This window comes from Camelus dromedarius, chromosome 13, assembly GCF_036321535.1.
Source record: "Camelus dromedarius isolate mCamDro1 chromosome 13, mCamDro1.pat, whole genome shotgun sequence".
NCBI lineage: Eukaryota > Metazoa > Chordata > Mammalia > Artiodactyla > Camelidae > Camelus > Camelus dromedarius.
The window spans coordinates 67,621,399-67,646,334 of NC_087448.1; the positions used below are offsets into that span (position 1 = coordinate 67,621,399).

Sequence of the window (24,936 nt, forward strand, 5' to 3'; positions counted from 1 at the left end):
CTTCCAAGAATCACTGGTCTGTAATTTCCTTGTGATGTCTTTCTCAGGCACTGGTATCAGAGTAATGTTGGCCTCATGGAATGAGTTTGGAAGTGTTACCTCTACTTAAAATTTTTTGGAAGAGTTTGAGAAAAAGAGGCACTGATTCTTCTTTAAACGTTTGGTAGAATTCATCAGTGAAGTCATCTAGTCCAGGACATTAATTTGTGAGGGTTTTGGATTACTGATTCCATCTGTTTACTTGGAGGAATGCTGAGATTTCCATTTCTTCTTGATTCAGTTGAGGTAAACTACGTGTCAGGGAAGGTGTCTACTTCCTCTAGGTTATCCGATTTGTCAGTGTCCAGTTTTTACAGTATCCCCATAGGCCTTCTGATCTCTGTAAAGGCAGCAGTAATGCTGCTTTCATCTCTGATTTGAGTTATTTGCACTTTCTCACTCCTTGTGTCAGACTAGCTGAAGTTGTCGACTTTGTTCATCTTTTTCCAAGAACGAGCTTTGGATTGCAGTGGTTTTCTCTATTGTTTTTCCTGTTTTGTTTCTCTTTGCCCTACTCTTTGTACTTTCTTTCCTTTTGCTGTCTTCGGGTTTAGCTTATTCTAGTCCCCGAAGGAGTAGTTACGTCACTGGTTTGAGCCTTTTCTGTGTTTTCCTGTAGACGTTCGCAGCTCTGTGTTTCCCTCTGTGCACTGCTTTGCTCCTCCCATAGCTCGGGGCACGTTGTGCTTCCTTTTTCATTTGTCTCTAAGTATTTTTGTTCGAATGAACGCCACAGTTCTAAAACAGTCACTTCGGACTGTTTCTGCCAGTACGGTTGTTGTCCAGGTGGAGGTGGATTCCTGGCATCTCCTAACCCAGCATCTCCCGTGACATCACTCTCCTGTGGACTATGCCATAACACAGAGTTAATGCAGCCTTGGAACAAGACAGAGTGTATGGCTGACCTTCCCATGGAAACATCAGGTATTTCCATCTTCCTTATTGATGGGGAACCAAGGATGTGTTTGTCTAACCAAAAGCCACATACGAAGCACTAGCAGCTGTGTTGGTCTGGTCTGGTGAAGCAGAACTGTCCAGCACAGCAGCTGCCCTTGCGTGATGACTTGGCTCAGCTTACGCTAAGTTTGCATCTGTCAGCCACCCACTCTGACCCTTCGACTTTTGCAGCATGTCCTGATAGTTGGCTGACCTGAGCTTATCTTTTCACTTTTTTGTGTCTTCCAAAGCAGTTAACGAAGCCAGCCAACCTGATGATCTTTTAAATACCCAGGCCCCAGCTTCTTCATAATCCCATGATCCACCTGTAGCTCATCCCAAATGACCCCAGGGAAAATCTCAGTAACGTTGACACTGTTGCAAATCATGGGTTAGCACGGACTTTACCAGCAATGGGCTCCTTACTGCTGACATCTTCTGAAGACCCATTTGAATACAAACTTTTCTAGCCTGGATTCCACACTCCCCCCAAACAGTAGACAAGACAAAGAATTGCACAGTTGGTTCACATGTGAATGTGGTCTCAGGGGGCAGCAGAGTGAACTAAGGGAGGGAACAAGGAAGGAAACCAATGCAAGGACGCATATTCGGCTGGCTGCCACTGTGGGTGACTGGTGCTCGGTTCTGTCAAGACATTCTGAAAAGCCATATGAGACGCATCTCCAAACTGCTCTGCTTTGGGAATCTACCTACTGATTCCTTTAATCCATTGCTCAAGGTAACCCTATGGGCACCAGTTCCCCTTCGCAACCCGAGTTCAGTGAGGGTCCTATGAGCATTGTGCACCGAAGCACCAGAGAAGCTTAGTGGTAGGGAAGGACACACACTTGACGTGGGCCCCTGGCAAAGCACCTGACCAAACGTGGGTGCAGCCTGTGTGGAAGCAGTCACTGGAGCAGTGGCTGGAGGAAGAAGGGGGCCAAGAGGATTCTTAGGGTGCACAGAGTCCAGTATAACTGGGCATAGCAAAAGCCTTTGACTAAGTCAGAGAAAAATTTTCAGTGCCTCTTTTTGCCTCTGTACAGCTTACTTTTTGCCACTGCGGAAACTCTGCTGGAAAAGCAATTACTGTATACTAATCAAGTGGATTTTAGGGCCTGTTAAACCAGCACCAGTTTTTAAATCCACTGTATTGTTGAGTATGCTTTCAACAGACAGTATCAGTAACTAGTACCATAGAAGTTCTTTTTGTAATTTAAATGCGAAAGCACACCAAGAAATGACTTCCTCTGAAAACAGAGCAGCCCTCCCTGGCAGCGCACAAGCTTATCCTTGTCACCTCTGGCGACTGCTGCCCAGGACGCGTTCTGCGCTTGGACCGAGGCCACTTCACCCTTGGTGACCGTCCTAGGCTCCCTTTCTCTGGGGCCTGGAGCCAGATTTGACTCTGTCACTAGGCTGACTGAGTGAGTGGGGCACGATCTCTCCAAACTTCACTTTCCTCATTTGTAAACTGGGGAAAATAATACTTAATGCATAAAGCCTTTGTGAGGAAACCTTACATGTGAAATGCTTCACAAAGTGCCAGGTACACGGTGGGTGTTCAGTCTACTTTAGGGGTCCAGATGCGATGAGAGGGTTAATTATGGAAATTTGAATAGAGGTTTATAGTTTGCTTTACACAGTGACTTCCAGCATTTCTGTGACCGTGAAAGCATCACCAGCATTACTGCAATTCTTATTACTGGCAGGGACTTGGAAAAGTTGAATGACTTGACCAAGGACTTATATTAAGTAACCAGCAGGGCCAAGATCCAGGTCTTCTGACCCCAAGCCCCGCCTTCTTCTGATGCTCTGCACCAATCCTCACCTGCCAGGAAGCCCTTCCCACCAGGCTACTCTCTCCCCTCAAAACAGGACAGCTAAGCGGGAAGGGTATAGCTGGTGGTAGATTCAATCTCCAGTACCTGCATTAAAATAAGCAAGTAAATAAATAAACCTAATTACTTCCCCCCAAAACAGAAATGAAAAAACAAGCAATGAATAGAAAAGAGGACAGCTGTGGTTCCCAACCTTCCTTTTAGTGCTTGACCCAATGTTGTGTTTCCAGCGTGTGTGTATCCTGACTCCTTGACTAGAGGTTCTGTTTGTTTCATGGACAACTAACTGACCTGACATGTGTTGGTACCTTTCTGGACTTTCATACTGTTCCATTGATCCATCTACTATTTTTCCAGTACCACCATGCCTCGATTACTGGAGGTCTAGACAGGTCTAAGTCTGAACACCAGCACATCCTCTAGCCACTCCTTTATTCCACTCCTTTGCTTCTCCATATAAATTTTACAAAATTTCATTGATTTTTACCAAATACCCTTCTAGGATTTTAAATGGAATTGTGTTGTATCTATAGATCAGTGTGAGAAGAACTGACATTTAAACAATATTGCATGTTTCAATCCATGAAAACAGTATATTCTCCATTTATTTATTATTCTTTGATTCCTTTCATCAGTGTTTTGTGGTTTTCAGTAAACGTATCTTGCACACACATCTTATAAGATCTGTGCCTAAGTATTTCATGTTATTTTGGTGCTAACATAAATGGTACTTAGAAAATTTTTCAATTGCTAATTACTCAGTGCTAGTGTAGAAAAAATACAATGATTTTTGTATACCTTGTACCCTACAACCTTGGTAAAATTCACTTACTGGTTCTAACACCTTTTTTGTAGATTGTTTGGAATTTTCTATATGGACAAATATATTATCTGTTAATACCAATGGTTTTATTTCTTCCTTTCCAGCTTGAATACCTTTTTTGGCTTGTTTCTTTAATTCGGTGCAAACTGAGGGAAATATATCAGGAGAATCTTAAAATCTAACAAGGTAGGCAGAGCAATTTCAGAAGTGACTGTAGCACACAGCACAACTAGGAAATACAGACGATGGTGAGTATTTTGGTTCAGTTTTAAGTTCAGATATAAAAATAGTTATTGAATGCAAACTAAACGCCAAGCACCACCTAGTTAAGGAAGAATGTGGGGAGTCCCTGCCCTCAGGGGGAAGGACAGACGGACAAATCCACAAACAAAAATCCACATGTACAAAAATGCTAGGCAATGACCGCTGCTCTGAAGAGAAATCAAGCAGGGAAAGAAGATAAACTGTGACCGACGGAAAAGAAAGCAGAACTCAGTGAGCTGAGAGCGAGCCTGGCAAATGCTGGGGCCGGTGCCTGCACAGAAGGTACAGCAGGGAAAATGCCCCGAGACAGGAATGTGCTTGACATTTTTGAGGAAGAGGAGGGAGGCAAGGGCAGCTGGAGGAGAGCCGTCGACCGGGAGGGGAGGCAGCGAGGCAGAGAGGGAGCTGCCGGACGGAATACTTGCGGTGATGCTGTGTGCGGGCACCACGCTAGCTCGCTCTCAGCAGGACTGCAGAGTCCCCGCCTTCGCGGTGGAGACAGACATCAAACAAATACACAAACAAAAAGCCACACGTGGATAAAAATGCCAGGATGCCCGGCACACTAGCGTATGCTATACTCACACTGCTGTACTGAGCACTGCAGAGAAGACAGTTCGTGTGGAATCGTAAGTCATTACTTCATCACGGAGGCAGAAGATGCAGGTAGTATTAACAAAAACAACTGAAGAGATTTATTCAGAGGCCACTTGTTAAGGTACATTTTAAAATAAAATAAAACACCTTTGTGTCCATAAAAATACAGCTGACTCCATATTTAGATTTATGAAAAATAAATTTATTACATAACACCTTGTTTTTAACAATGTTCGATTTTTTTAAATTCAGAATACTTGTGTCATTCATGTAAAATAGTTTGATACAGTACATTGTATGTTATAGGGGTTTTTTTTCCTCAAAAATTCTAAGGCTCTCCTACTCCTTCTCCTTCGCTGAAGTAAGGGCACCCTAAACAACGTGCGGACAAGTTTTAAAAAAGAAAATGAACAAAATTTTAGTAGCACTACACCAACCAGCTTCAAAATCAGGACAAAATATCTGAACTGGATGCCGCACCTTTTTAAGGAAGTTATCGTTCATGCTTTTTTCATCTTAAAGCATGCTCACAAGCCAGCAACACCAACAGGAAAAATAAAACACTGTCTATGACAATCATTTTAGTTTGTTTGCTGAACCAAACAGGTTTATATCAATGACAACATATTTAATTACTATCAAATAGCAGCTTTAATACCAGTCAAGTCATAGATTGAAAATAAAAACAACTTATAAGTTGGAAATTAATCTTTGGGAGTTTTGAAACCTTCCTGGAAAACCTATGTGGCTTTTAGTACTTTCAAAAAATCCAAGCAATCTTGGTCAAAAAATACTGATTAATGTAGAAAATGAATCAACCCACCGATAAGACACTAAAATGAAAGGTGTATCGAAATCATCTCATTCTGAGTCTTGGTTATTTTGTTTGAGTTACATATACTGCATGTTTCAAGTACCAGTTAAACGTTTGTGTATGCGTGTGTACTATTGGTCAGGTAATGCTGTTACACTGAAAGAATTCACCACACATGACGACGAATGCTTGCCCCTAGCGCATTTCACAGCTTCAACTGCTACAGACTGTCACTGAAAAAAACGCACTGGTCAGTCTGAACCATGTCAAGTAAACCATGGAAGTAGCAAACCCACAACACAAACTGTGCTAGCACTTTCTCCTCAAGGCTAACTCCAGACAGGTACAACTTGGAAGCCACCACCCCGTCTGCGAGAAGTGGTGGCACTCGGCTCCTGGACGCCGACTCCGGCTGCACAGCACGCCTGCGGGGCCCGCGCCAGGCGCCCGCGCAGCCCGCGGCCGGCCCGCAGCCCAGCGGCAGTGCAGGGACAGTGTCCAGCGCAGCTCAGTACCGGTGGGCCTGATGAGAGTACTGTGGAGGCTGCTGGGAGGTAGCTGAGTATCCCATGCTGCTCTGCGGCTGCGATGTGCTTGGTCCAGGGTTGGCGTAGGCAGCATGTGGATTGGAACGCTGCAAGAGGAGGGGGGGGGGAACGTGACTCGGGTGTTTCTGCGTGCTGGCTGTGTCCCAAGCCAGCAAGGCTTACGTGTGTTTGAAATGTCACTTATCTTAAGGCAGTGAGAACCTACAAGTCTTGGGCTGTGTACTGGCTTTAGAATTAAAGTGACAAAATCCCCAAATCTTTGAACACCGCCTTCTCTTTGTGAAGGTCAGAAGTACTGCTAGTGAGCACTACCGAGCTGAGTCTACTGTGCTGAGCAGTTCATTTCTTTTCTGTAGCAGGAACCCCTTTTATGCTGCTTTGCATCTACTCGATAAATAATAACTCATTTGTTTGGGAAGCTTACAGTGGAACTTAATGATGTAAAAGCTAATTTACACACGTGTTTCTTCAACAGAAAACTCCCCAACATACACGTGACTAAGAATAAAGATGAGTAAGACAAGAAAGGGTACCAGAGAATCACCTTCTTCGGCATTAGATACCTTTATGCTGTTTACACTAATGAATCTTATTTTCTGCTGCAAGTGATGTGTGAAGGTAAAGTTACAATTACTGAAATGCAGCAAGAGGGACATTCTCAGTTCTAAGAACGGCACAGTGGGCGGAGTTTAGGTCCTCCAGTTTCGGTCTGTTACAGCCTTATCCTCATTCCTGCACCACTGCTGGTTCCCAAGACAAACACTACAAGAGATTAACCATAATTTATTACTTTCCTCTTTCAAAACATATTTAATAAACCATATACTTCAAAACTCAGCCAACTCTAGCAAAAGTAACATCTTAAAAAGAGTGGACACATGAAATTCTAGTCAGAAAGACGATTTTTGAACTCACTAACATAAACCAAGCACAACAACAACTTCCACAAAGGGCACAGCGCCATCTCCTCGGATCCGGCGGCCAAGGTCAGAGCCCCGCCCCGCAGCACTCTCAGGACGCGTCGCCCGGGCGGGCAGACACACGCGTGTGCTGGAGGGGTGTGCTCCTCCCTCCCCTTCGGACGGAAAGGGAAGGTCCTGGAGCAAACGCCAAGCCCCACGGTGCCTGACCTGGCATCCCCTGCTTGTTCAGCTCACTGGGAGACAGTTACTGCTCAGACAATGATGTCCAGCGTCTGGTGGGCTGGGCCTCTGTTAACCACAACAGGGTTAAGACCTAATTCCTGAGTGTGGCAGCAGGCTGAGAGCCTTATCAGTTTAATAGGATCTCTGTTTCTCTTTTAGTAGGTCAGTAACTCTAAATGGTCAAGTCTGCAGTGTACTTCCCACACTGAAAGCCAGATTAATTGGGAATAGGATTAAGTAAGCGGGGAGGTGGCATACAATTTTCAAACTGGGTCTGCCTGCAAAGGAACTGACAACGTCCCGTGAGGGGACCCACAAGTGGCAACAGAGCAGCCTCTGTGGTGGATCAGAGTCTGTATCCTGGGCCCATGGCCCACTCGCTGGGTGAACACAGGGAAGGTGTCTCACCTCCACGAGCCTGATTTCTGAAATGACAATGGTGACACTCACCTCACAGTTAACATAATGTCTGGAGGAAGCCCCGCCTTTGTCATACTCAGCTGTGCACAGGAAGCACCTGGCAAGCTCCTACTACAATCACGGTCGTCACCAGCGCTCAGCACCTGAGAAGTGCCCCCTGCGTTGGGATCGCTGCTGAGAATTTTAACGATGGCATCGTAACAGGAATGAGCAGCCTGCCAAGGGCCTGTCAGCCAGCTGGCCACCATCCTCTGCCTACATCCTCTCGTCTGCTCCTGACCTCAGCCTCGCGCTTACCATGATCCGAAATCTGCAAGTGACGAGACTGAGCACATCTGAACCACTGGCCCCAGGCTGCCCGGGAGTCGGTGGCCGGGCTGGGGTTTGGAAGCCATCACAGCGGTCCGCTGCTGTTTCAAACCTGAGACACTGCTTCCTGAGCACCTGCTGTAAGCTGGGGCTAAGGTCCATAAGGTCCACTCCGCCCCTATGGTGGCTGTGGGTTAGGCCTCGCGTCTCACGTCACAGACGAGAAACTAAAGCCGGGACGTGCACGTTACCCGTCCCAGGTCACAGAGCTAATGATCAAACGTGTCACCGCGCTCGGCAGAGCCCCTCCCGCACCGTCAGTACCCTCGTGCCAGTAGCTCTTCATGTCACCGTGGGTCCTGGGCACAGCAAGGTCAGTGTTTTCTTAATGATGTCGCATTTTCCAGTGCCCACAAACCCACATGCAAATACCAACACGGCAGGTGAAGACAAAGGGGACTTGGAATACCTGATAGTCTGAGGTCACGATCAGTCCGCCTGAGGTAGTGGTCGGGGGGACCACTCTCACTTTCTTCAGCGGGGGTCCCTGCGCGTGGCCGCTGTCCTGGTTGCCTGGGTGGCCGGTCCCGTTCGTGTGGTTATTGCCCTGCTGCTGCTGCTGGTTCTTCTCAATGGGTTCAAGACAAAAACAAAGTTCAACTCAGAAGGAGAACAGAAGACGTCCACCAGAAAACAGGACGTGGCCCTGAACAAAGCATGAAGCAGCCGACCGTACTTTAATACTTACTTTGTCTCCTTTGTCATCGGGTTCTTCTTCTGTTAAAAATTCTCGTTTTGGGTACGGGATCTGACAACCGGCAAAAACGCTGATCACAAGAAACAGAAAAACGATTTCTGGTATGCCAATCAGTACTCCAAATGCTTCACTGAAGTGGTTTCCCTTTTAATCTTTTAAGGTGGACTCTCTGTCTCCCTGTTTGTGACATAAGCACCTTTCACGCACCTGTGACACACTGAGTCTCCTCCCTGACCAGTGACACCACGGCAGGACACAGGAGTGCCTTGAGGTGTATGGAAAGAATCATCGTCATCTAATTGGACTCAACATCCTTCTCTGATTCTGCGACTACTCCTTTATCACCACAGCCAAGTGCAGACTCCAGCTGGAATGTCACTATTCAAACACATTTTTTTCACTCTCCATACTACATTTAAAATGAGAGTATGGGGAACACAAACGGACTGGGGACTGGGGTTAGAAATGTAAAGCTGGAGCTGTGAGCAGTGAGCAGGCGCAGGGAGCCCGAGGGGGCGACAGCGTGTGCAGCCAGCCTGCCGGGGGTGATGTGACCAAGGTCACGGAGGAGTGGACGGGAGCCTCCCCAACCGTGACCCTGCCGACACTTCCGTTGTCAGAGCTCAGCTTCTGCTGCTCACGAGGATTTCCCCGGAGCTGACAACTAAAAGAAAGCGCGCCCCTCGATCTTCTGTGAGGCAACAAACTGACCACTTACTCTGATGTGGGAAGCGGATCCTCCAGGAAATAGGGATCCTGCATAGCCTGTTCTGAGGTAATTCGCTTTATTGGGTCCATGGTGAGCAACTTCTGAAGCTGAAACCACAAATCACAAGAAACCCCTGCATTACTTCACACAGCTAGACCCTCCGGCACACCTGTGGGAGCCGTATGTTTTTTGATTAATAACACCACAGTTTGGAGGGTGCTTATTCCTCCAAATTAACCCAAAAACTCCCTGTTAAATTTAATGTAGTCGTGGTAACTCACATTTCAGTCAAAGATTCATGATCTCACTTGGTTCTCCTGTAAGAAGTAACTAAACTTAACATCTTACTCTAAACCAGTGATCTTTCCCGGCATTATCTAAATTGCTATATCCAATTTAGTGCAGGGCTAAAATTCTTATATTTTCTATTATTTTTCTATTAAGGGGAAGATCGTAACACAAGTAATACAGTAGCCACATGTGACTATTTAGATTTAAAGCCAAATTAAATTTAAAAACTCAATCTCTTAGTCGTATCAGGTGCACTTCTAGAGCTCAAAAGTCGCATGTGGCTGGGGGCTACCCTGCTGGACCGCACAGACCACCAGACGAAGTTCTCCTGACAGTGCGGCGCTAGGCTGAGAAATACGGTGACTGACCTGGAATTTGTAAAGCACAGAGGTGTGGTTACCAATGGAGACTCTGGAAGGGGACTACTTGGCTTCAAATCCTGACTTGCATTTATTAGCTGAGTGACTCTGAACAAGTTACTTAACCACTTGTAACCCCATCTGTCAAATGGGGATTAAAAACAGCACTTGTTCTCATAAGCTTGTTTTCAGAATTAAACGAGTTAATGCATGGAAAGCAGTTACACTGAGGCTGGGCGGGAAGACAGCGCCATGCACGTCTTAGCCATTGTTATTACCACGATTGCTCCACACAGAAATCTCACACTAGTGTGAAAATTCAGTACTTTTTGGTTGAAATATAATTTACCGAGGGCTCTATGAACTAGAGTATTTGACTTCAACATGTGATTTAAGAGATTCTCTAAATAGTGGACACTTAGTGCATAATCTCTGCTCTAACGCAGTGTTTTTCAGACTTCCGAGGACATCCGACCCGCCCCTGGACCTGCAGCGCTTCCTAACAACTACACAGCTCCTGCCTAGAAAACCTGGGCAGGAGCCCCGGCACCTGCACCTCCAACAGCGACCAGTGACTCTGGTGCTGCTGCACTAGGACCACACTTTGAAAACCAAGGGATGAGCAGACACGGGAGTCAACGGGAGACGACACAACCAGAGACCAGGACAAGAAATACTCAGACGTGCAGACAAAATGCTGGGATTCAGAGATTAATTGTAATGATCTGCTGTTTCAGTGGAAGCACAATTTAATTTTGAGATTGAAAGGAAAAGCTTGGATTTGCTATTTAAAATACTCAATGGGGCAGGGGGTGGAGAGTAGAGCTCAGTGGTAGAGCGCATGCTTAGCATGCACGGGGTCCTGGGTTCCATCCCCAGTACCTCCATTAAAAACAGATAAATAAATAAACCTAGTCACTCCTCCAAAAAATAAATAAAATAAAATAATATATATAATAAAATAAAATACTCAACGGTTTTAATGGGATTATATCAGAGCTGTCAGCCGGGACCACCCAAGACAGGTCATCTTAGTTAAAACAAGCAAGTTGCCAAGGCAGACCATCTGGGAGTCAGCGGCTGCAGGGTTGGGGGTCTCCCCAGACTGCAATGAGGAGCCGTGAACTGGCGGGGAGTAAGAGAATTCCCCTACATTGTGACTTCTGGTCTACCACTAGTATCATTATTTTGTTAGAATAAATAAGGCTGTAACTTTGAAGGCTCTAACTTACCTTCCAATTTGGGTACTATTTTAACTATAAGAAGCCATGATTTGAATAATAATACACTGTGTAGTAATATGATAAATTAAGTACTGCTTTTAAAAATGCTGATTAGATACGAAATACACGATACATGACATGACAAAAAAATTACTGTAGAAGATGTAGAAGCAGAAGAGTTAGAAGGAGAAGAAAAAAGCAGAAATAGAAGAAACATCTGCCAAGTAGCCTGGTACTATAATAAAGGAACATTCAATCCTTTCGAAGTAAAAAGAATTCCCATTTAATGAACTCATTTAAAAATACTGGGAATAAGGGATTAAATGAATTTTAAGCCAAGCAAAATACAAACTGCTTCCCCAAATTCCCCCTTTATATTACTTTTTTCAAAAACATAAAACTGAAAAACATTTTAAATTACAATGTAAAAGTGGAAATTTTACTGTAAACAAATTTAATCCAACAATAGTTGAATATAATCTTCCAAGTGACCTTGACGGTGCATGGATTCACTTAGACTCGAGGTCAAGTCATTTTTCCACTATACATTTCTTACATACGGCATCTCTCAGACTCCTCCAGGAAAAGCAAACAATGCATGCTCTCCCTGAAGGACCCCTCACAGACAGGTGTGTAAGAGGTATGCTGGGAGTTAAAGTTTTACAAACAATCTTTCAAAGAGTTGAAATACAAAATAATCTGTAAAAATTACTCCTGAATGGTAGGATTGTTTTCATCTTAATTCTTCTTTGAAATTTTTAAATGATGAAAGCCAATAAATGGAATTTTAAAAATGACTTGATGACTATCTTAGAAAACCTGATGTAACCAAACATTAAGTCTGTCAAACCACATTATGGCATTATGGGTTTGGAAAAACAAGTGTTTTGATATCTTTACTAGTATGCACCAACAAGACTTCTGTATTTACTATTAGAGAACTGTAAGAGTGCTGAGCAACCATATAAACTGGCGCAAAAAAGCCTCAGGTTGGGCTTAACAGGGGGAAAAAAATGCATTTCATTAGAACTGTCCTCTAAAGCTTACCAAGTGGAATGCTTTACTATCTGGTTTAACTTTATGTTTTTCCATATACTTGATAAGGCTGCAGTTGGTATACCTGGAAGAGAAATACTATGAAATATCTCTATTAGATTTGAGGTTAATTTTACATTGGCTGAAGTTTTTCCAAACAGAATTATTTTAATCATAACTGATACAGAATATATACTGAAAATGGTATTAAATCAATTTCATATTTCATTCAATGTTCACATGAGTCACTGTTGAATGGATGCCACTGATTAAATGCAAGATAATTTCATGAATAAAAATTGTATACACTGTTTAGCTCTGTTTCCACAAATGCAATCGCAACAATTATCTTCCATAACATATGGGTCCAGAGTTTAACTCAGCCTTACTAGTAAGTTTAAAATAGACAAAAATTTAAAATAAATTTGCCATAGGACTATAGGTCTATAAACTCCCTCTCCCAATCCCCTGATCTTGCATTGAAAGTGAATGAAATAGTCCTTGTTCTCCATTAAGACTTGCTTAAATTTACAGCATGACCTGGGTGAGGGCAGGCGGCCGCCAGCACCGTCCGTTCACTTCAGCCCCTTGCTTCTCAGCTGTGACCCTTTCCTCTGATGCACAGCTTCCAGAAGGTAATAAACAATGGAAGAAATGAACTGACTTTTCCCCTCATAGCCAAGTCAGCTGCTAATATTAGATATTCATCTTCTTTATATCACCATTTAAATATCTTAAGAAATGAAGACTATCATAATGTGAAAAGATTTATTAGAGTAAATAAGTAAGATTATTTAATAGAATAAGCTTATGTTGCATATTCTGTTACACTGAATAGTATTCAATCTTAGACTGAGTATTCTAGAAAAGCAAAAATCAACAAAGGGTCCGTTTTTTTTTCAACTTACGTATTTCTTCTGAAATCTTTCATTAATGTTGAATGTTCAGGCATCTTTTTTATATCTTCCCAGTCTTTATCTGTGAAACACATTGATAAAATTTTATATTGTCTATGTTCCTATTCTCAAGAATTTTAATAAAGGTCGCTTCACTTTTCTTTACCTGTCCTGTACTTTTAACTTCCATGAAAGCGCAGACTTGAAATAAATGGTCAGCTACAGTAAATACCTTAAGCCTATAAACGCAACTCCCCACACCTTGTATTGAATTAGAGCTCTCTCTTTTTAACTTTATTTTTCTAATGCCTACTTCCCATGTGTTTTACCAGAAGTCATCTCAATTTCTGTAACAAGGGGGGAACAAATTATAAATAAATACGGCTTTTATTAAATAGTTCTATCTGTAAAACCACTTTTTTCCCCACCAAATTTCAGCAACCAATCTCTTCAACCATAAATTTAACATTTCCCCCCTCAGCAGCTTTAAGATGTGCCTCTTTTTGCACGGCCCCTCCTCACGTTCACCTTACTGAAGACGCGGCTCTCGGCGGTGACCAGCGTGAGCAGTGACAGCTGTCTGAAGCAGGCCAGAGTCGGCTCTGACCAGCGCAGCAGTAAGTCAGCAGGGGCCGTGGCTCGTTCCCGTAACACTGACAGAGACAACCCCAGCTACTGGGTACGTCAGGTGGGGAACATGCAGTCGGGCTTGCTGGCACCAGCGTTGCCCGACAACCCGGGCGACGTCAGAGGCCCGCGGTCACCTCAGAGGACTCAGACGCTGCCAGTGCCCCGCACTCTTCCAGGTGGCGCACAGCGCCTCTGCTTCTACGTGAGCTTCAGGGCTTTGCCTTTCTTTCAATTTATTCATAAAACACTTGCTACCTACCCTCCACAGAGAACACGTGTTGTAAAGAAAACCAAACGCATACTTTAAACTCCTAAATGGAACTTCTCCTTAACTACTTCCTCGTTCCAATTTCACGATTTCTGTCAATTTCTCAAGCTAGAAATCTTGAGATAATCTTTTATTCGTCCCTCAATTACACGCTTTCTGTAAAAAGCTGTACATTTATCCTTTCTTCTCCAGCCAAATCACTTTCCCCCCGGAGTACCACTCCAGTACTGTTACCTCTTTTAAACTGATTTTTACACACCACTGCCATACTATTCTTTCTGAAATACAACGTAAACCACGTCACTGGCTCTCAAGAACTTAATCAAGGCTCTCACTCTGCATATCAAGTCCAAACTCTGCTGCCTGCCTCCCAGGTTCCTTACAAGCTAAGTGCCCCCCAACGGTGGAACCACACACCAAGAGCCATCTCCCACAGAGGCCACCCCCCCCACTCCTTCCCCTGGGGCCTCTGAAATGGTGAGTGCGTTCAGAAGTGGGAAGAAGAGGCCATGCGTCTCCATCCACTCAAACTACTCCTGTTCTCCCAACAGTCTACTTTGGAGCAGAACAATGTCAACTCCAAGAGGGCAAGAATCATGTCTGCTATACTGACAGTATTTTATAGTTAACTCAGTGCCTGAAACATGGCAGGTGCTCGATAAACATTAGAGGAATAAATGAAATTCCCATCACGACAAAGCAGTCTTTGCAGAAATGTTGGTCAATTTTGGAGAAAGGGAATGATGCCACATTTACTGATAATTAACATCCTTACAAGGGAAGGTGGAATTAGAACTGTTAGATATTTCTCTGTTAGTTCTGAGTTACTGACCTGAGAAAAATTCCTAAAAAGAAACAACTATTAATAAGTGCTTGACTGGCCAAAATTAGGAGGCGTTTTAACCAAATTTTCACCACTCGGGGCCTCTGGGCAGAGTGTGCTGAACCGTGGCCCTGTGGTATAATGAGGGGCCGGGATACAGCTGGGGCTGAATGCCTGTGATGAGACACCCCAGGAACCGGCCCCTGCTGCAGACCAGGGCAGGCACAGCTGCTGTGAATGCCAGGCCTTCACTCACATCCTGACTGTTCTTCCCGACAAGGATCATAGAGCAAAAAACGCTATTATTCAATACAGTGTGATTCTGTACAGTGCTCTAAACAGAAACAGTGTTCAAATTTGTATTCAAATACTAAGTAACGGCATTATCGCCTGTGCCGCCAGACAAAAATACACACCACTGAGTTTTATTTAGTTTCCAATGGTAAGAACTAAAGGCACCTTTTAAATACACGTATTGCAAATATTTTATCACTTCAAATATTAAACAAAACAAAACAAAAAACAAAATAAAACAAAAATACACTCCTCAAATTCAAGAAACCTATAAATATTTTACACTAATTGTGAAATCTACAAATTTTGCTATTTCTACGGATCTTTGTTTAATGCAAGTCATAAATATAAAGAATTGAGTAAGAGTAGCTTTCAACAGCTAAAATATACACTTTCCAATGAAGACACCTAAGTTCAAACAACAGTGATTTAAAAAGCAAAGACAGAAGCGTAACGTGTACCTGCAGGGAATCCCATTACATTGAATATCCTGTCCAGCTGGTCATGGTGGTAAGGGTTACTAGTTTTGATGTCCTCTTGTCGACAGTGAAATATTGGTTCTGACGTTAGTAGTTCTGCAAATATACACCCTATAGCCCAAATATCTTTAAAACAAAAAAACAAAAAAACAAAAAAACAAAAAAAAAGGAAAAGAAAAAAAAAAGGAAAAAAGAAAAAGAAAGGAGGAAAATAAAGTGGTTCTTTCCAAAAGAAAATGCATTTTTATCTTGGCAGGGAGTGTTTTTTCATTCTTTTTTTCCCCCTAATAAGTCATATTCATTCCTAAGCAATTATAAATACCAAGGAATATTGTTTGTAAATACATATTCCCCCCCACCCACTCCAATTTTTCATTCTGTTATACCTCCGTCCCGCCCAATGGCTTCATTCTAAGTTTAAATCAAATTTATTACCTAAAATTTTTGGCAAGTTTAAGTGCCTCAAACATTACCTTATCTGTGAAACACATACAAAGCTGCATATGGAGCACAGGAACCATAAATAAACAAAACTAAATGAAAAAATAAACAAACAGAAAACCCAAATAGCCTTTGAAACTGGAAATACTTGCCAAAAACAATCAGCACCATATCTTGAGGTAAAAAATATTTTTTCTAGTTTACGCACTCATTAATTTGCAGAGCCTACCTAGTAAGTACCCTCCCATGCTAGTGCTAGTTAGCAAGCGAAAGACAACGCCTGGTCTCAAACACGCTAATGAAACAGCATTTCTGCTGGAAAAGCTTTTCGTTCAGCGTGTCTTTATGCTACAGCAGTGTCAGACTGTGCAAGTTTAAGTATTACATAAAGACAAGAAAATATGGGGCAAAGTACTACTTTTAAATGGGCACGGAGGTTATAAATTCCTAAGAATTATTTATAAAAGCCAGGCAAATGAATTCCTTGGTACACAACAAATCCTTTTCATTCACTTTACAATACAGGCTAACTTTCACTCATATTAAATTCTTACTAATGGAATTATTAGTAGAGAAAAGATATATATATATGCCAATTTAGAATCTGAAGCTGCAAGTACACCATTTCTACTCTTAACAAATCCCTGAACTGACGGTGTTAACTTCTCTACACCAAGAACAATGGTGTGCACACAGCAGACGCTCAGTAAGTGGTTTTCAACTGATCTAACCGATACCTATGGTAAATAAAAATAACTACAGAAGGACAAATCAAAATCACTATTTTATTAAGGCTGATTATTCCTAACTCTATTTTGATAACTCAAAATAGAAAGTGAGAAAAATGTTTGTTTATACTTGAGTATATATTTAACTGAATATATATTTAAATTTATAAATAACCGAGAATTCTTTGAGTCTAAAACTGAAATACAGATTTTTAATTTAATGTAAAATGATCACACTGACATTTTAAAGTAACAAGTTAATCCCCTATTTAAGATTGCAACTCTGACTACAGGCAAAGTGATTTTTAAAATGACACCATGTTTGCCCAATGGTTTTCTCCCCCATTAGAGAACCAAGTCTAGCCAATATGGAAGAGTCTCATCAAGAAATGGAAGCTAAGCTATTTTCTTTTCAGCATCAGAAAGTAAATGGGAAAGTTAATTATCTTGGGGTTATTCTTTTCACATGGGTGCCCCATCTGCAGCTGGCCTCTGATAATCTTAATCCAAGGGGAGACATGCACACTAAGCGGGGCCACAGAAGGGCCTGGGGTTAGCCTGCATCTCTGAAACTCTGCTCATAGCACCCAAAACACTGGGACAACCCATTCTGGTTGTGAAAATTCTAAAGAAGAAAATAAAACACGTAAAGGAGGATGAGAGGTCAGTAAACAGATCAGCTATCCTTAGAGCTACATTGCTTTTAAAATAGAAAGTCAGGGAAGCAGGAAAAAATACTTTATGGAAACTTGCTTAACCTTACCCTAAATAACCTCTTTCTTCCTATTTTTTCTATTATCTTTCACCTTCTACCAACTTCACCACCTTTCCCTTCTTCAAAATCCTGACCCAGCATTAATCATGAATTTTAGTCAGCTGATCAATTATTTCTGACAAATTTCTACACCTCTGTAAACAAGCCCCTCTTCCCTATCTCGCCTGTTCTCCCGACTGTGCCAGGTTCATGGGAAAGTTCCCTCCTGCTCCCCGACCTGTCCAGCTCCTTCTGGAATGAGTTTCCGAACTACAGACACACAATCCCACCTTCTGCTCAGCCCTGTGATGCTCACGGGTAGCTGCTGAGCTAACCGGGCAGAGCGGAAGGCAGTGGGCAGGCTATGGGGACCCACACGGGGGAAAAAGATTGATTAAATCATGTTTTACTCAGAAAGTACACTAATAGCAAGCTTCTATCTTAATGAAGGAGTAAACTCTCATTTTTCCTGTCTTACTGCGTATTTCCCACTTAATAGAACACTACATCATCGGGGCATTCGGTTACCTGAGGACAAGCACCTGAGCATGAAAGTCCATACTTCAGTAAAACTTTTAAGACTGCCCTAGCAACAATTAATTAATTAAAGACTGATAGCCTTCTGTCAGCCTTCTCCACAAAGTCAATCAGATAAACCCCCAAACGCTCAAAACTGAATTCAACCGTGTCCCTGGGAGTACCGTGCCGACATCCTCTCTTTGGGTTACGGATCCTGCTTGCAGCCCCACACGAGCGCTGTAACAGAGGGCGGGAACGTGCTAGCCAGGGTGGGCTCAGATTGTGCCTGTCGCCCTTCTGCTGCTTCTTAGTACCTTCAGTTTAATAGAATCCACCAAACTGGCAGATTCAGTCCTTCTAAAAGATGCCACTAAAATGAGCTTAGGAACATATTAGCAATTGGATGTAAATTCACCTGCACCCAAGTCAGCTTCGTCTGTCACCACCCAGAGGGCAGTGGTTTCTATCTAAGGGCAGAGAACTTTTAAAACTGAAGGGGATCTAAGAGATGATTTAGGCTGAACTTCTCATCTTCAGAAAACAAAGCCATAAAGGACTACATTCCTTAAACACACAGCCACCCCGAGCGGCAGAGCCAAGGCTCCAAGTCAGAGCACTAGCGTTTGCTACTTCCGTTGTTCAATGATGACAAAATTATTTTATGCATATATTCATACTGTTTTCTCACCTGGACTGGAGATCCTTTACGGGTAGATGACAAACTTTGCATTCACTTTGGTTTCTCTTAAGTTTTAAAAAGTTTATCTAATAGTTATCCAATAAATTTCGATGTTGACGAGGAGGAGGAAAGTCATTTGAACAAGGGAATCTACCTAATGGCTGGTAGCCCAGCTGTGTGACAAATGGCCAGGATTGAAACTGCTGGACTGCAGAGTGCACTGCTGAGTGAGAGGTTGTACAAACCTCAATGCTCACAAGAAAACACAGGTGTCTTAAGAAAAAGATAATACAAGATGAGCCAGAGTCACAAGCCTATGTGACAGTGTATTTTTTACTCAATTTAAATCAATTCAGTCTCAAGTCTTCTGCCAAAAGCAGCTAAGATTAGGTCCCTGTTTCCTTATTTCCTTACTTGTACTGTCTGTTAACCTGTCTTACCAAAGGTAATGCTGCTTTTAAATATTCATCTTCTAGGTGGAAAATAACCACGTACATATTAGAACGCACTTGTAGAAGAGATAACCAAGTGTGTGCTTAGGTAGTAATACACATTCAAAAATAGGACTAGCTTCAATAACATTTACTTTTCCTTCTGACATTTCAAAAAATAAATATTGTATTTTGGAATAATTTCAGACTTGTAGAAAAGTTGCAAAGATATACTGAAAAGTCCCATATCTAACTAACTTAATCTCCCTTTATTTTTCTATACAATAAAATGTGACCTCAAAGCAGGTATGAAAATTAGTGAACAGAAGAGATTTTGTGAAAAAAGACATGCTGGATTCAAGATTAATATGGGGGAATGATCCCAAGTACCTGTCCTGTCCCCTTCTTGAGTACACACTGAAATGGCAGCAAAGTAATAAAGGTACAGATCCAATAAAAAGAACAGGAGGTCATCAGGGGCAAGAGTCACTCATTCACTCGTCAGAGAACCCAGTTCTCGCTGCAGAGCACGCAGGCGCCGGCCTCCAGGGGTGAGCAGCCAGGCGCCGCCTACCTGTCTGGCGGGATTTTACATCCTGCATGATGCTCTCCAGACCGTGAGATGCAGGTGTGATGGGGAAGGCAGGGTGGCTACTTCAGACTGTGATCAAGGAGGTTCTCTGCAGAGGTAGTATCTGCACTAAGACCTGAATGAAGAGAACCTGGACATGTGCAGACCTGGCCTGGCAGGGACACAGGTAAAAGCGTTTCTGCAAACAATTCAGAGAAAGCTCCAGTCCACAGTGCTACTGCTGAGTGGGAAGACGTGTGTCCTGGGAAGATTTTATACTTGGAAACACCAACCACAAAGTCTGCATTTTGAACTGCTGACCCTCTCCCCAACACCCCGTTCATTTACTGCCCTGGGGCTACCAGGTACACAAAGCTTGGGCCAAAAGTTGGAGGATCTGTCCCTTAAGGAATCTGAATGTCCTCAGAGCAAAGACGTGAGCACACTGGCATCTAGTTTCCCCAGTTAAGGGCAGTTCCCTGCTGGGCCCCCCTGAAGTAAGGCCTGCCAGTCCGGGAGCCCTCTGATCTGTGTACAAAGTTCCCAGGCAGCACTCTGTAACCTGACTCTTCAACGCAAAGAGACACCAAGAGTCAACAAACAGCTGAACACTTGCCACGTGACATGGAGGACCAAGACACAGAAATGAAGAGTGACCACAAAGAAGGAGACAATTATTCCAGGAATACAGCAAATCACAACAGTTAACACCTTCATCACTGTCCTCACAGACATCTAAGCTTCTCTTTTCATAAAACAATGTTAAGATGTTATGAAAAATTAATAATCATAGAGTAAGAAGGGATTCTTAGAAATAACAAAGACAAAGGTAGAAAAACATGAGAAGAACAGTGGTAACAAAGGATCAATCTAAGAAATCCAACATCCACGTACGCTCAGTTTAGGGAAGAGAAAAACAGCAAACAGAGAGGAGGAAATCCAGACTTTACAAGAGAACTTCCACACACCTGGGATGTAAACTTCGCACTGAATGAGCCTGTCCAGTGGCCAGCACATCACTGTGAAATATAAGGATGAGAAATCCTATTTGTTTTCAGGAAGGAAAAAAGTCCCAGGTAACCTACCAATGACGGAGAAGACTGGCATGAGGCTGCACTGACATGGCGCTAGGAGACAGCGGGGAGCATCACCACTGGAACTGTGTTGTACCTGGAACTAAAGCCTGCCAAACTGTAAAGCATAATCAAGGTCTTTTTTCAGAAATACGAGAACTGGAAAATCTCCTCTAAGATGCCCTTCCAAAGAAAGCTGCTTGAGAATACGCTGTAGCAAAGTAAGGAATGAAATAAAGAATCCAGAAGGAAATAGACCCCACCCAGGGAAATCACAAAAGGGAAAACCAGGATGGAAACCAGTGCAGAACAGAGCAAAGTATGGAAGAGTCGGGGATGGAATTGATCCAACAAAACAAAAGCGGGTCTAATGCCATGCTGGAGAACACAGAGCAAGTTAAGTAAGCAACAAAGACACACAAAAGGAAAAAAGAAAGGCGAAAGAAACACTTAAGAAAAAACTACTTGATGATAAAATTCTACCAAATAAAATGAGGCAGAATAAAGATGCCAGTAATGGGAAAGCTGTGATCAAAGGGCTGTGGTCGTTGAACATCAAATCCATTACAACACATAACCTCAGGATAAACAGTGGGAATTACGGTTTGCAAACAGAACATAAATGCGATAAACGGGGACAAAGTCGTGGTAGTAACAATGATGATAATGATATTACTCATGTGGCTTATAAACTGCTGGGAGGAGCACAACACTAATTCCCTAATTCTGCTAAGAAAGAGGAAACCAATACGACCAAAAATCAAAAAGCGGATAAAAATGTTCTAAATTACTACTTGCTTTCATGATCTTTTTTCCTTTAATTTTATGGCGATCTTTTAGAAGCTACTTATTTTTTTCAGTGAAAGAAACATTTGTCTGAAGCTCAATGATTAAGAAATTTCAGTGTTTTATTTCTCTTTTTAAATAAAATAAAATTTCAAATACTTTTTATTTAGAATTCATAGCATGACCCCATATATGTAAAAAACTGTTTTAGCATCTATTTCTCTCCTGGAAAGAGATGGCTGGGACGATACACCCCTAATGCTGACGATGGTGTCTCTAGGTAGCAGAGTTTAAGGATAGTTTCGCTCTTTTATAATCTTCTATATTACTTGATTGAAAAATATATAGAAATATGTAGATTTTACAACAACAAAGCTACTTTTAAAATATGGAATTTTAATTAGTTCTACTCACCAATAGCTTTGGTATAATGTCTTGCTCCAAGAAGTAATTCTGGGGCTCGGTACCAGAACGTTACAACTACTGGATCCAAATCTGCTAAAGGCTTCAAAGGTGAGTTAAATAATCGGGCAAAGCCCATATCAGCTGTAAAAAAAAAAATAAATAAAAAAAATAATGCTAAGTAAATAGATTTTTACAAATTTAGTTGATTACTCTAATTTTACCACTGTTACTCAGTAAGATATGAAAAGTGTGAGTTCTGGACAGAGAAGACCAACAAAACATCTCATCCCTTTCAGAAGTCTAAATATAAAACAAGTATGAGACCTTCGTTCCTTGCAAACTTTTGTCACTCGCTGTCCCACTGGGTTAGAGACAGGTTCTGCTGCCAGAGGTCAATGGTGACCCTACTTCTCCGGGCAGATTTATTTCATCTGTTTTACCACCACTGGGACGGGGTTGTGAAGCTGCATTTCCATTCTTTTTATTGGTCACAAGCACCATGAAACTAGATCAGTTAGAGTAAGGCTTTCCATTATCTGCATCAGCAAGCGTGTTCGCTGATGTAATCAGAAGTTGGCTATGCAGTATGTTAGCACCGCTACTGCCCCTCACTTATTTGGGTTGAATTTTATTAACTTCATTTTAAAGAATCATGGTATTTTTTTAAGCTGGAAAAGACTTTCAAGGTCATATAATTCAATCACTTCCTTTTTCAAATGAGGACATTGAGGTTGGAAGGAATTACGTGATACGACTGATGTCGTAAACCCCTGTCTCAGAGCTGGAGCTGCGGTGTGCAGCACGGAGGGCAGCCATGCGGGCGTGGCTGTTGGCTACTGACCGTCATCCTCTCATAGACAAAACCTGGGCTCTCCATCTCTCTGCCTTCTAGCATCGAGTGCTGTTACGACAGAAAGTTTTTGCCAAGTATTATGTTACGTAAACAATCACTATTCATACCACCTATTCAAAAATTTCAAGATTCATTTATCATTTGTTTAGTTTTGCTCTCCTAAGATATATTTTTAATGAAGGAGACCCTAATCTAATCTACTTAATTACAGAAGTTAAAAAAAAAACCCACAGAAATTTGGCAAAGAATTAAAACCACAAGTCAGATTTACTGAATACTGGTTTGCAGAAGAGCTAACATTTCTTCTTTGTGAATGCTTTAAGCTGTTAAGTGTCCCCCAACCCTGCCAACATCATGCATGTTATACAGAAGTTTAATTCAAAACTAGGTTATTTTTAACATAGTATATAAATTTTCCCAAAATCTGACAGTAAAGAACACATCTGTAAATACTGTTTGGCTGGGTCTTTTATACTTTGCATGCTTTGAGCTTGCATCTGATTTTGATGCCAAGTGGGACTGGACAAAATCCTTTAAGAGCAACGTCAGGATGTAACAGGTGTAGATGACACTAGGGGCAAGTACGGACAGGGCCTGGCTCTCAAAGGAAGTCACGACTAGGAGTACTTCGAGGTGCATCAAATTTCACACTACTAAAAACTTTGCGAAGTTCATACCATAAAAGAGTATTCTGAGAGTCTAATTAGAAGTGAAAAATGAGATTTGGGGACTTTCTAGGGGAGGACAGGGAAGATGCGTTAGAACACCCAGGTTTTTCTTTGTTGGTGAAGGGCTACAAGTCAGTTGTTAATACTAATCCTTACTAAACCCTGCAATCGGAAACTCCTGTCTAGTTTACTATATACTCCCATACTCCTGCTGCTTTTAAATTATTATAATTTAATTACTACATTTCTCCTACCCTCACACAGAACAAACTAAATAAATGTGACAAACACAACTTGGAAATGACAATGGAAAAATAACCAGTTAGGATAAATAAATTTAGTTCTATCCTTATAGGTTATCAGACCAGAAATGAATAAAATTTTGCACTGATATATAAGAAAACAGCTATCAGGAAACATGCCGAGGTACAGATTGCTCGTTCACTTTTTCCCCTTCAGGCAAAGGCGCGTCAGAACCGAAGGCTCTGCGCCCACCCAGCCTCGGCGGTGTTCCTGGTCTCATCCTAGCCCGGAAGAGGCTGAGAGGCACACGGTCTGCTCTGATCTGGCTCAGGCGAGCAGCCCGGAGGGTGCAATCACCAGTATGCTGTGTGCCCTTGTCCCTAAAGGTGAGGCTGGCTTCCCGCATGGACAGAAGGCACTCACCTGTACATGCTATTTTTTAATGATGGCAAAAATTTCTAAAAATACCTGCACAGCTTGTTTTGTAATTAGAACAGTTCAGTCTCCAAGGAGTGCCTGACACGTTCGAAGGGTGTGGACAATTTTCACTTTTAATGTATCCTCTTTACAAGTGGATTGATCACATGGAACTACGTGAATATATGCATATTATTACAGCAAAAATCAGAAGCGATAAAGCTGCCGGCAAAGGTTTTAAAAGAGTGCTACACTGTGACTTATCAAAGATGTAACATACCAATTTTTACTCTTCCTCGCTCAGGACCTTCACCCATAACTAAAATATTAGCAGGTTTCTGTGGAAACAAAATAGTGGTTTTTTTCAGTAGACAGTAGTGGTTTCTTTTAAATAGACAATACGCCAATATAACATAAATCCACCTTTAAAAAAACCACATAATATCAAACCCAGAAGCAATCAAAGCAGCTGTACGTGTATATATGCAAAGCAAGTCGCAGACCTCAGGAAGGCCCAAGTGTGACAGTGCTGTTCTCCACGCAGGGCTAAGGCTTTTCTTGGCGCTGCGATCAGCCGGCTTTCACGACTGTGGAACATCTGGCAGAAAGTTATAATGTTGTACTTCCTTCTAACTCTTTCAATTGCATAAAATATCCTGCAACTTTAAGGGAAAATGAATCTTCAAATGAAATTTAACACTAAGTAGCAAATTAATTACAAAGAACGGGCCACCTGATATCCTTCTTTGGAAACGGTGCAGTATACACTCATGTTTCAAGTTAAGTTCTACAGAGATCTATTTAATAAAGTCTCTTCTAAATGAGACAGCAAATAGGAATTTTCCCATGACCTGAACAGTTTTGAGGT

At 42.2% G+C, this 24,936-nt stretch overlaps 1 protein-coding gene across 4 annotated transcripts in view; it reads right to left on the reverse strand.

Moving 5' to 3' along the window:
- Window positions 1–4,680: 4,680 nt before the first annotated feature.
- The window catches only part of CDK8 (cyclin dependent kinase 8), an 85,804-nt gene continuing 65,548 nt past the window's right edge, over window positions 4,681–24,936 (reverse strand). The window contains exons 5-14 of one of the 4 annotated variants that reach the window (XM_064493256.1): window positions 24,349–24,406; window positions 21,897–22,028; window positions 20,592–20,642; window positions 15,483–15,626; window positions 13,019–13,088; window positions 12,123–12,195; window positions 9,212–9,309; window positions 8,485–8,563; window positions 8,206–8,361; window positions 4,681–5,948 (exon numbers count right to left, since the gene is read on the reverse strand). In XM_064493256.1, the coding sequence (XP_064349326.1) occupies window positions 5,823–5,948; window positions 8,206–8,361; window positions 8,485–8,563; window positions 9,212–9,309; window positions 12,123–12,195; window positions 13,019–13,088; window positions 15,483–15,626; window positions 20,592–20,642; window positions 21,897–22,028; window positions 24,349–24,406 (987 nt within the window). In that variant the 3' untranslated portion in view covers window positions 4,681–5,822. Of the gene's footprint in view, window positions 5,949–8,205; window positions 8,365–8,484; window positions 8,564–9,211; window positions 9,310–12,122; window positions 12,196–13,018; window positions 13,089–15,482; window positions 15,627–20,591; window positions 20,643–21,896; window positions 22,029–24,348; window positions 24,407–24,936 lie in introns of all 4 variants that reach the window. The other 3 variants (XM_064493255.1, XM_010981641.3, XM_010981640.3) reach the window with 3 other exon arrangements.